General features: G+C 42.6%; 1 protein-coding gene and 1 long non-coding RNA gene across 2 annotated transcripts; one reads left to right on the top strand and one right to left on the bottom strand.

The window, feature by feature from the left end:
• Positions 1-1,003: 1,003 nt before the first annotated feature.
• Positions 1,004-1,808, top strand: LOC124708238. The gene is made up of 3 exons (XR_007005070.1): positions 1,004-1,072; positions 1,264-1,444; positions 1,684-1,808. It is a non-coding gene; the product is annotated as an uncharacterized LOC124708238 (long non-coding RNA).
• A 4,109-nt stretch (positions 1,809-5,917) lies between these two features.
• LOC124648164 lies at positions 5,918-11,547 on the bottom strand. The gene is made up of 11 exons (XM_047187965.1): positions 11,423-11,547; positions 11,284-11,337; positions 10,221-10,265; positions 9,014-9,211; positions 8,871-8,924; positions 8,672-8,741; positions 7,389-7,986; positions 7,182-7,294; positions 6,978-7,109; positions 6,656-6,897; positions 5,918-6,511 (listed from the first exon to the last, which is right to left on the bottom strand). The coding sequence occupies exons 1-11, from the start codon at positions 11,545-11,547 to the stop codon at positions 6,202-6,204; spliced, it is 1,941 nt and encodes a 646-aa protein (XP_047043921.1). The 3' UTR covers positions 5,918-6,201.
• Between the last annotated feature and the right edge of the window lie 313 nt (positions 11,548-11,860).

The following is an 11,860-nucleotide window of genomic DNA, read 5'->3' as shown; positions in this document are numbered from 1 at the left end:
CCCGCTGTGAGGCTGCGAGCTTCGCCGGCCGTCGCGCTGCGAGGCTACGAGCTGCGCCGGCCATCGCGATGCGAGCTCCGCCGGCCCGCTGCGAGGCTGCGAGCTTCGCCGGCCCGCTGCGAGGCTGCGAGCTTCGCCGGCCCGCTGCGAGGCTGCGAGCTTCGCCGGCCGTCGCGCTGCGAGGCTGCGAGCTCCGCCGGCCGCCGCGCTGCAAGCTCCGCCGGCCCGCTGCGAGGCTGCGAGCTTCGCCGGCCGTCGCGCTGCGAGGCAGCTAAACTCGATTTCAATTGCACGGACTCGATTTCAATTGCACGGACTCGATTTCAATTGCTGTAGCTAGCAAAACTCGATTTCGGCCGCGCCCGGACTCCATTGCTGCGGCCGCGCACGCATGGACTGATCTCTGTGCGCACGCACTGACGGGATTCGATTGCTAGCTTGCTAGCTAGATCAATTTCTTGCTAGATGGATAATCCATATTAATTTAGTTGATTTTTTTGATTTATTTGTGGGTGTTTGATTTTGTTTGTTGTATGTATGTTCAAGAAACTTGTTTGTGGAGCTCTATTTTACAGCCTCTGCTGAAGGACGCGTTTTTGCCTTCTTAGTTGCGCTGTAAAATAGAGCGTCCGGTGAAGCTCGCGTTGACGCCGCGCGCTATATCCGGATTGAGCGCGCAGCAAACGACTTTTACAGCGCCTAATTTTAGAGCCTCTGTTGGAGATGCTCTAAATCCCTTGTATGTTTGGGAGTTGGGGAATTTAGGTGGGTTTGGGAAAGGGAATTCAAGACGTCAATTCCCACTACTCTCTTCCCTGGTTAGACCCTGGTAATTCGTGAGATTAGAGGGAGAAAACGCTTTGTTACTTAATTCCCGATTGTAACTACCATGCGTTATCGAACAAGGGATTGGGATGAAAAAACAACTTCCCATGCCTATTCCTTCCATCAGCTCACTCTTATAAACTCCCATTCCCCTTCCTAATTGTTACCAAACATGCTGTAACCATGGTGGCGCGTGGGAAGGAAATGATTGCGCTGCCGTTTCTTCGTGCAATGAATGACCTAGAAGGTGAGCCTACACTGCCTTCCAATCCCTTTTCCTTCAGGGTGTAGAGTGCGGCTTCATCTTCTCCTTACTTGTTGCGAAAGATTTGCTTGATGACTTTCCGTTCCTTGCTTGAGGAATTTGATTTCGCCCTGATTCTATCTATTACGACTAGAGGCGTGCTAATCCTTATGATTCTTTGGTGATTGTCCCAGCGATCGATGTTGGTGGCGGCGACTACATGGCGACAGCAACGACAGGGGATGAGGCGGAGGCGACACCGTTAGCGGCTCGAGAACCAAAGAACGGGGATTAGGAGGTGGCACCCGGGTAGATGGGTCAGGGCGAGGCTCACAGCTCGTCACGACATCACTCGCCGTCGTCCTCGACTAACAGGTCGGCCTGCTGCTCGACCCCATCATTCCTTATTCTGTTTCGTTGCAGGCCGATGCCCTCTTCAACCCTGTCATCGTTCAGTGCATCCGCGTAACAGTCCATCAATGCTTTGCAATCTGCAGTCTCTTTTTAGCAGAAATAAACAATTCTCTATTCATGAGTTTCCATTATAGAGAGAAATTACCAATTCGAATCCTTGTTACGCACAGCCCTGATGTGTGTTTTTTTTCATGTTTCAGATTCAGATGATACACTAACGGTCGTTGAGGAATTAACATCTACTCTATATGTGGCATCATAATGTTGCAGCCACGTTGATTTTTGGGAGTATCAGACCCAATTATTATCATGGATATATCTCTGAAATTTAACAACAATTATCAAGGCTTGGTGAACGGTTTGGGCTGGATGGTAATTGATGAGAAATCAAACAAATACTTCTCATATTTTCCTTTCAGATACACCAAATGGTACAGTTTCACTTTTTATCCACTAACAGGGTTTGCATCTGGACTGCAGTAGTGGTGTTCCTTGGGTTAATGTTTGATGCTACAATTGCTTTAAAATATTTACAGGGTTTCGCAGTGGATTTGCTTGGAATGTAATTTCAGTTCTGTTCATGTAAGACATTATCATGGTAAACTATTTGTTATGTGTATACTATGCAGTGATATTGTTATTCTGAAATATATGATTACTTCAGAATTCCAGTGCTCTAGGTAAAATCTGAAGGTGTAAAAGGGGAGTAATTGCTGAGTATGGTGTTCCACTTATGGTCATTCTGTGTAATCATATTGGTTGCCCAGAAAGATCCCAAGAAGGCTCTTCACGTCAATACAATAGTGGACAATGGCTAAGGTAATAAGGCAGTTATTTCATTGGATGATCGAAGTGTGGGTTTGTCATTTGTGTGATCTCAGAAATTTGCTAGGCTTTCATTGATGAACATGCATGGTTAATTTTCTGCTTGTCCGGCCTATGTAGTTTGTCTATGTGCGCGATAGTTGTTAGGCTTCTTAGGTTATAGTGTAGTTTCATAGTTGTCTTAGCAGAACAAGTTTAATTTTATGAACCCGCCCGCCTGCCAATATGACATATTTGTCATGCACATTGTGGTATTTAATGGTGTGCCAGGTGCAGTTGCTTAGCTTGATTGTTTTCCTAACTAAGGATCTCATCCCTATTAGAATTTTGAGGTTTTTTTATCTCTGAATTTCAAGTGCTTATGGCCGGGAATGCTTGGTGTCTTGGTCAGGTCGTGAATCATGAAGAACTACGGCTATAACCTTTGTCGCCTAATTATTGTGATGGGTTTTCGCCTTTACATTAGAGTTGTTTGATGAAAATCCATCGACGGTGATGTGCAAATATGATTCCAGTATTCGCCATTCCTTGGAAATTCTCTCCTAAGGAAATTTAACCATCATGTTTTTTTGTCAATGTTAATGTTGCCTTTTAATATTGTGATCTTCCTTTTGACTTCATTGATGTCTATCAGATAGGACACAGGAGGGACAAGATCAGAAGAACCTTGTCACCCATCTTACTCACAGTGATGGCAAAGAAGACAGAATATGGAACTGATCTGGTTAGATGCTCCACTTGATGAATACATACATGGAAATGTCACTTCACAGTTCCTTTCGTGATATTGCATCCATGGATCTGTATATACGCATCAATTGTTAGTAATTGGCTATCAATTAATTTCTTTGGTTGATCTAGCTCGCTTGGATGATAGTGATCTGCTCGGTCCATCTGAATTTAGCATTATGAAGCTCCCATTGCGAGTTTTCTGAACCATTTTCATTAGAATATTTGTCTAGACACTAGCGAAGCTACAGGAAAATGTAGGCTACCAATGTATAGCATTTTTTGCAAAATCATGGGCGGACCATGGACCCTGTTCGTCCCCTGTGTAGCTTTGCCCCTAAATACATCATATTGTTAGATTTTAGGGAGCACTAGAGCTTGGAGCAAGTCCACCAAAATCAATAGACTCCCTCTTGCTTTGGATAGGCATACTTTCACATCGAATCAAATACTTCCCTCAAGATTTAATTCCGAGGAGCTCTTGCCACCTACTCAGTATATTTGACTATACATCAAGCTGGATTTCCCATTCATATTGCAGAACTGAATTTGAAATTCAACGGAAGAAGGGGCATGGTTTGATTTATTGGCTTCATTGGAATGTGGAGACCTGAATGATTCAGAAGTTACTCTGTAGACTAAGTAGACTACGGGGGACTCAATATGCTCTTGATACAAGCCGAATATTTGATCATTCCGAGTGGCACAAGATATCTAAGCAAGGCATTTGGTAGAAATAGTAATGCTAAGCTGGATCGACAATATATAATGTTGTTGTTTCTCTCTGTATGCCATTTGCAACATCATGTTTTATTTATTCGAAATGATTAAAGATTGAAGTTTGTTGTGCTATTTTGGAATGTTTCAAATCATACCACTGCAAGATTATTGTAGATCTGATCATCCTCAAATGATCAGTTATGTCGCTTGAGATGAATTAAAGTAGTATGAATCTAAAAATTGTTGATGTCCATTTGTCGTATGCTTCTCAGAAGCATCAGTGCATCACAACACGAAGTTAAAGATTAATTATTCTTTTCAGTTGTTTAGCATACGGTCATGCACAGTTAACCAAAGTTAGATAAGTTTATCTAAAAGCTGGGTGTAGAAGGTCTGGAAGTTTATCCATGAGATATGTTTCTATTTGCCAATTCAGAACGTTTCTTTTTTCCAATTCTGCAAGATAGCACCATTTGTATTGTGATTGAATAGGCTGAGCATAATTTTTTACATTACGAATAGTTAATGATCTTTGTAACAACAACTTATTCTTCACTTGGTTTGAGACATAGAGTTATTAACTTAAATATTCAATTGCACAGAAAGTAGCTCGGGCATTTTTGCCTTTGTTGAGTATCAAAAATTTAGCATCTGCATCATGACCTGTTGTGCCACTAATTTAGTTCAAAGGTTTACATCAATGGTTGATACATTGTATGAACCTTCTGGCAGCTATTTGAAGAATGTTTTTTATATAAACTACAATTTTGTTTGTCTCTTCGCTTGTATCTACGTAGGCAATTATAAGATGCGTCATTTTGCGAAGAACTAGAAAACAAAGCTATGTTGATCTGCTCATTTCACATTATGTGTTTGCCAGCAGCTAAACTTATTATATTATCTAGATTCAAATCCTATGTGTAATATAATTTGTTTATGTTTGAATGGTGCTAGCTATATCTAAATTTAGTGCATTTTCCTTTTCTACTTCAGGAATCTTTTCAACATAGTTTAGCTGACGAATCACAATGTACATATATTTCTAGATATAACATCTCAATATTCTGAATTTAATATTTTCTTGAACACGATGGGCGCAGCAACGCGCGCCTTTATGGTCTAGTACACCATGAAATCCGCTATGGATCAGCCGTGCCGATGACACACGCCGAATCCGGCAAGGCCGGCGAACCACTTGACAAAAAATTGCATCTGGATCAAGAGGTTGATGGAGAGAGGCATGATGAAAGATGCCAGAGACCAAGGTTTTGAAAAGTTGCCGCCAGCACCACCGCTAACCAGGGCAGATGCGCAACCGCTTTACGCTCAGCCGAACCGGCCGCAGCAGCAAGAAGTTCACTAGGTGGCATAGGGCAATAACCAAGCTCCACCGCTGTGGGCCGGAATGTTTACCACGATTTAGATTTGTGCTGTATTGTGTTCGTAACAGAGCCGATGGACCGGCAAAGTGTGCATCGCCGTTTCATGAAATTGAACGTGATGATACCGGCAGTACCAAAATACATGTTGTGATCTGATCAAGAGAATGCTAGTCAGTAATTTTGTTAAGATATGGAACTAGTGGAACTGAAGCGAAACAATTGGAGTAAAAAATTTATCTGTGTGTTTAATTAGTTGTGATAGCTCTTGCTCTAGTTCATATAGTTAACCTGAGTCTTTTCTTGAAAATAATATTGTCAAACAAGTACAAAAGGAATAAATCTACAACTATGACTTGTGTGATGATGAATTGTGATATGCTATCAAGTCTCGATTTATGGTCCGATCTCACGAATTGACCAAGAACGAGGAGAGACATGAACACGACAAACGCACCCAATCCGGTTTGATAATGCACTTTTGATGATGGGAGTATATGCTCCTGCTACCTACAAATATATTTTAAAATTCTAAGAAAAACCTGAAGAAAAATTTGGCAGCGTATATATCGCCACTATACCAGGGCACGCCAAGTTTTCGCAGATAACTGACATTTTTTGTGTCCTATATAAAAGTGATAAAGAAATGTATCTAGAAACAGCTACATACGAGCATTCAGAAATAGCACAGTTCCCTTTCTAAGGTAAGGTTCACCGGATGTTGACTACACGCAGTTGCAGCTATTCAAAAATAAGGAGAGCTACTACTAGTACTGGTCGATGCAAAACTAGGAAAAGCAATAAACATTCCAACAAAACAGCTCACCACAGGTAAGTGTGGCAGTCTAGTCGAGAGACCAATATGTTGAAAATGAAGCAGCGAGACATACATTAGCTGCTACAAGACAACAGCGCCCAAGCGACGAACAGCAGGGCATGCAAAAGCACGAACAGCCTACAGGTATCTCATCATCTCAAGACCTACAGCAAGGCCCAACCGCCTACAAGTATCTCAACATAACAAAAAGACCAACCTCCATTACATCTTACTCTTCAGAGAGGCGTCTAACCCCAGGTGGGGTTAACTGAGACACAGAATCCAACCTTTGGAGGCTGATCCAGCTCCCTAAGATTGGCCCTTACTGATGCAGAAAGCCTTGAACCAGCAATCCCTTCATTAATTGACAACAAAGCTTGAGCTATACCATCCGTCTTGATCATGGCCTTTAGGGTTGCCCCATGGTGCTTGTGCTCCACTCCACCGCACGCCACCACTCGCCCATTCTGGTGGTTGTACTCGAGCTGGCCAGCAATCGTAGTGTTTTCAAGTACCTTCTGGTTGTAAAAGACTTTGAGTACTTTATTCTGCTCCAACCTACAGTATACACACAGCAATTAATCAGTCGAGTACAAGACAAATACACAGCTATTCTTCATACTAAGAGAACTTTATACAACTGGCTCCACAAATAATGCATACAACAGACAGAACAAAAGAGAAATGTCAAGCTATACTCACAGGCTTGCTGTAGCCGAAACAGTACCCCACCATTCAGGGTTTGACAATGACATTGCAGCTTCCAAACTACTTACACTCCCATCAGCACTGCTCACAGTCAGCCTTCCACCACCACAGAGAGAGGTTGTCCCAAAAAACGAAGCATTACATCCAACCATCCCACCAAAACTGATAAGCGGGTTATTGTGCAATCCAACTGTAGCGCTCATACAGGCATGCTCGTTCAAATACATCAGCTTACCCTGCACAATTGAAGCCAGAACAATAAAGAGCAAGAAAGGTACCCGGCAAAAGATTTAACAAATGGTGGAGAACACCGTACCATACACGTCTGCTTCACGGGGACAACAGCACCAGCCTCATCAAGCCGGTTCTTGAATGGCAGTACCAACCTCAGATCTCCAATAACCTTGCTTGCCCCCAAAAGCTGTTGATGCCTCAGCACAGCACAAGCCTGAAAACCAAAACAATACAGGTGAGCAAAACAAACAAGCTAGCTGTGAATTGACTAACAACATTGACTTACATCTGGGGCAGTGCTCATTTTGAATGCAATCAAAGAGTTAAGCTCTGTGCCAAACTGACAGGACATCTCAGCCCGATGTGATACGTCCCCAAGATAATCTTTGTTTAGGATATCTAGACAAAACAGCACATAAGTCAGAACAATGAACACATCAAATTCAGAAAATACATAAACTGCATATCGGTTGGGAGAATTCGAAGGACATACCGGATGCAACTTTCCCAACTTTGTGGAAAGGAAGAATGGGAACTATAAAAGCAGGCTTTATAGTTCCAGACTCTGGCTTTTCAGTTACAGAATCTGGCTTTTCAGTTACAGAATCTGGCTTTGCAGTTACAGAATCGGCCTTTGTTCGGGAGTCTGGCTTCAAATTATTTAAACCCCAGGCACCTGTCATACCACTGATCAATGTCTTCAGTACACGAATCTCAACTTTCATTTCATCCAGCCTCTTCTTCATAGCGAACGGAATATTAGCAAGCTGAGATGTCTTATCAATTTGTTGCAGCGCTACGCTGAGATCATGCTCATTAATTTTCTTCAGATTCTCGACAAAAGTTCGGGCAACTGATTCAGGCTCTACACTTGGGGCACCAGGCTTTCCTGAATTTTCTACACCTTTCATCACATCCTTTACTAGATTCTCTATCCTGGACATGATGTCCCGAACCTCACCAAGTACCTTCACGCCCTCTGGAGATGTAATCTCAATCTCCGATGCTGATTTTTTAAGCTTCGGAACTTGCTTTTGGATTGCTTGAATGGAGCTCCAAAAGGATCTCATGGCTGGGTTGATCCAAGAAGTCTGCAAACCATTAGCAGCATCAGACACATAGCAGAAACAAAAATCAAACTTAACAGTGCAGTCAACAGTATAAAAGACCAAAGAATCAGTGGAGGTGTATACACAAACAATAGAGCAGCTAAGAATTATGACACGGCAAAATAAAGCTGACCAGAATACATCCACGCATCAAATCATGTACTTCTTCCGATCCACAAAGAGTGTCATGGTTTTAGTTCAAACTTCTTTTTTTTCTCGAAACTTGAACTAACACCAAGACAATTACGGAGTAATACGGATCAAAGGGAGTGGCATAATACAATGCTTAACTAACACGGTGTAACAGGAACATACATAATAATCACTCACATAGCAAACAGTTGTTTAAAAATGCAGTAATTTGTACAGTATAGAACGACACAGAAAAAGATAGAACAAATCAGGTACTAATTTGGAACTGATCCTTAAATTGTGCATTTAGTATAAAAAATCCTTACCCATTTTACAACAGTGTTCACCGATTTCAGCACACCTTATATGGTTATCAATTTTGCAAGCATTCCAGTGCAAGGATTAAAATGTATATCAAACATAGTTACAATGAAAACCAGATTGCATTATACAACATTCAACAATTCCGTTTAGATTTTAAACCAATATTGTCGCTAATTTTGAAGTCCAAACGGTACAGAAATCAAACCCATACCATTGTAGGGCCGACACTTGCGGTTCCAATGGTAAACTCATCAATAGATATGCCATTTAGCTCAAAAACCCTACAATATTAGACGGAGGCCAACATTACAATCAGTAGATAAACATTTATAAAATAGCATGCAGATAAGATTAATATTATAAAAGCCTACAACAACAGGAGCAAGACAACATAGCAAAAGAAGCTATACATTTTGACGAAATTCTTCATAAAGACATCCTCAGGGTCAATATTCTTCATTAACCTGCCAACAGAGATACAAATAGTCACTAGATGATAGAAAATAAACATGAAGCAGTCCAAAGTATTTGAAGCGTTTTTTAAGTGATCTACCAGGTAGAGAACTGCTCGAATTTCGAAGGCCCAGTCTCTTCTTCTGATGAAAACCTCACACTCAACGGAGCTTGTGCGAAGTAGTTCAGGAATCCTTTATCCAATCCAGTAGGTGGATATATCTTGAAGAAAGACTCAGATTTGCATGACGGTATGGCAAGGAATTGGGAAACCAGTGTCTTGATCAAGTTGTGGCTCCTGAAATATATCAAGAAATTAGCTTCTAAGAAAGGCAGCAATTACAAGCCTTTAAGTAAATAAGTACCGCAACTAGATTATATGGATGCTAGTAAGTAAGTACTGGAACTTGGATATATAGTAACAATTACAGAACAGGACATCCACAGCAAGTGAACAGATAAAACAACGAAGAGATCAGTAAGACATTGTAGCACGCAAGACAGATCAGCAAAACCATCCATCTGCAGTAGAGTTCAATTGGACTAACAAAGGGGTCTACGGTAGAGATTGTCAATCAAAGCGGCTAGTGACAGGCAGATTAATAAGCATATAAATATACCATCCTGTGAGTCAACAAGGGAACCCAAGCAACCAACAGATCCAGCAGAATACATCGTCAATCATAATCTACTGGAAAAGGGAACAGGTCGCATAGTGCTGCACAGGTATACGTCTCAAAAAATAAGCATCACACCTTTTTCTGGATACGGGTGTACCTATACTGTAAACTGCGTCTAGATACATCCGCATCTGGACAAAGTTGAGACACTTATGAAACGGAGGTAGTACAGAACTAGATATCCACGGCTATTAATAAACTGCTAAAATAACGAAGAGGACAAAACATAAGCTAGAGAGAACCAAAGAAAACAGATTGCATAGTGGTGAACTGTGAACAAGCATCAGGCAGGCAATAGTTCATGAACAGATGCAATAAAACAATAGTTTCGAGCAGAAGGAAAATTGATAAATGCATGGCATATAAATCTTGTAGATCAACAGGCAAACCCTACTAGATAAATGACACAGACAGGACAAGATTGACCGTACTACGATGAGATACCAAACAAAACTTAAACTGGCACAAAATTGTAATCTACTACAGTAAGAAACGAGGATGCGACTTGATGTCCTCTAACTTGAGTAGAGGAACAGGATTCAAGGCAACCACAGTCTACAATTTCGCTACCAACAAGAAAGGATACAAGAACTTGGCAGATTGCGTATCAGAGGGTGTCAAGCGAACCTTATATCATCGCCAGATGCAGCATCATAAGAAGGACCGGCAGCCCTGCAAGACAGCAAAAAACAGTCAAGTTATAATCAGGTTATTATGCACCAAAGCAAGCTCTCGGCAAACATTACTTCCAGAAAAAGGAAAGGAACTGTGAGCATATACTACTTTCAACTTGACTACATAGTAACACTCATTCCATCCATCTCCAAATAAGTGTCGCAACTTTTTCCTAGATACGGATGTAGAGTAACTATCTACAGAGTAAAATGTGTCTAGATAATGTTGAGGCGCCCATTTTAAACGGAACTAGTAGAGGACAAGATATCCACAGCTAGTAATAAACAGATAAAACAAGGAAGAAGTAAACAAGCAGGGCAGACTAAGGATACAAATATAGCAATCCAAGCTAGCCCAAGCATTAGTCGGAAACAAAGACGGGAATTCGAGTGTCAATCAAAGTCTACAATGTAAAGAAAAGTGGTTGCATAGTGGCAAACAGGTATCAAGCCGAAAATAGTTGACCAGCAGATGCAATAAAACAATAGTTTCCAGCAGAAAAAGGAAAATAAAACAATGCATGGCATAAAAATCCTCTAGACCCCAATTTGATTATGACGGGCGAAACAGGATGACGGACCTTCAAAGGACAACAGATGGACCATAATAATACACTGAAATCCGGAAAAAACCTTAAGCTGGCTCAAAACAATTTGGCATCTACTCTACTGCAGGGAGAAAAGGAGGACGCAACTAGAGGTCGTCCTACTTACTAGAGAAGACGAAGGAAAGTGACAACAGTATGACAAATAAGTGGTAGCAAGGGACAGAGTAAGCACACAAATAGAGCAATCGGTCAAGTCAAACACTGCCCTACTGGACACGAGACCCCATATTGCAGGCTAGAAACGGAGATGATTGACGATGATGCTTCCAGATTCGAGGGAACCACACAGGCTACAACTAGATTCGCTACCAGCAGCAAGCAAGGACTTAAAAGCAGGAACAGGAATCTGCCACCGCAGAGCATGATACCCCCGGATCTGGTAAGACATGGGGAGAGTAAATCCAGTACCTCTCGGTAGATGTTCCTGCAGAAACTTGTGAAGAGTTTCCGCCGACCGCATGCCTGAGGTAGAGGACGAGAATAGTTAGGCCGCAGATCAAGAGGAAATGGTACCAACTGAAGCAACAGCGAGCAGATCTGGGGTTACCTCGGGTCCTCGAGATCCGCGACGGGGGCCAGCGGGGGAAGCGGAGCCGTCGTGTCCTCCGCTCGAGGGCGCCGGCGGGGCGGCGCCTTGCGGCCGTCGCGCGGTGAGCTCTCGCCGCCGTCCATCGGTAGGGGAGGGGAGCAGGGAGGAGCGGATCTGGTGGGGGAGGGCTAGGGTTTTGCTGCGGAAGCGAGGGGAGTGGAGATGGCTATTCGAAATGCAGAGGCGGGTGGGAGGCGAGATAAAGGTTGAGCTCGCTCGTTCGTTCGTTCGAGGGTTGCGCAAGCATCGGGCGTGCAGGCAGGCAGCCCGTTGTTGTTTCGCACCGTGGCCGTGGCAGGCAGCCCGGCGATGCGCAGCTTTTTTTTCTTCTTTCAATCAATCTGCAAACATACCATGTGTGTGTTGAGTACGGATGGAGATCCATCATCGCTCAGG

The sequence above is a fragment of the Lolium rigidum genome, chromosome 4, assembly GCF_022539505.1.
Source record: "Lolium rigidum isolate FL_2022 chromosome 4, APGP_CSIRO_Lrig_0.1, whole genome shotgun sequence".
Classification (NCBI taxonomy): Eukaryota; Viridiplantae; Streptophyta; class Magnoliopsida; order Poales; family Poaceae; genus Lolium; species Lolium rigidum.
Note: the sequence above shows the minus strand (reverse complement) of the source record. Positions and strands in the feature narration are given on the sequence as shown.

Coding starts and splice junctions, on each gene's coding strand:
- LOC124648164 (XM_047187965.1), bottom strand. CDS start 11,547: ATGGACGGCGGCGAGAGCTCACCGCGCGACGGCCGCAAGGCGCCGCCC. Junction 11,338..11,422: donor GCGGATCTCGAGGACCCGAG/GTAACCCCAGAT, acceptor CCTCTACCTCAG/GCATGCGGTCGGCGGAAACT. Junction 6,512..6,655: donor GTTTCGGCTACAGCAAGCCT/GTGAGTATAGCT, acceptor TGTATACTGTAG/GTTGGAGCAGAATAAAGTAC.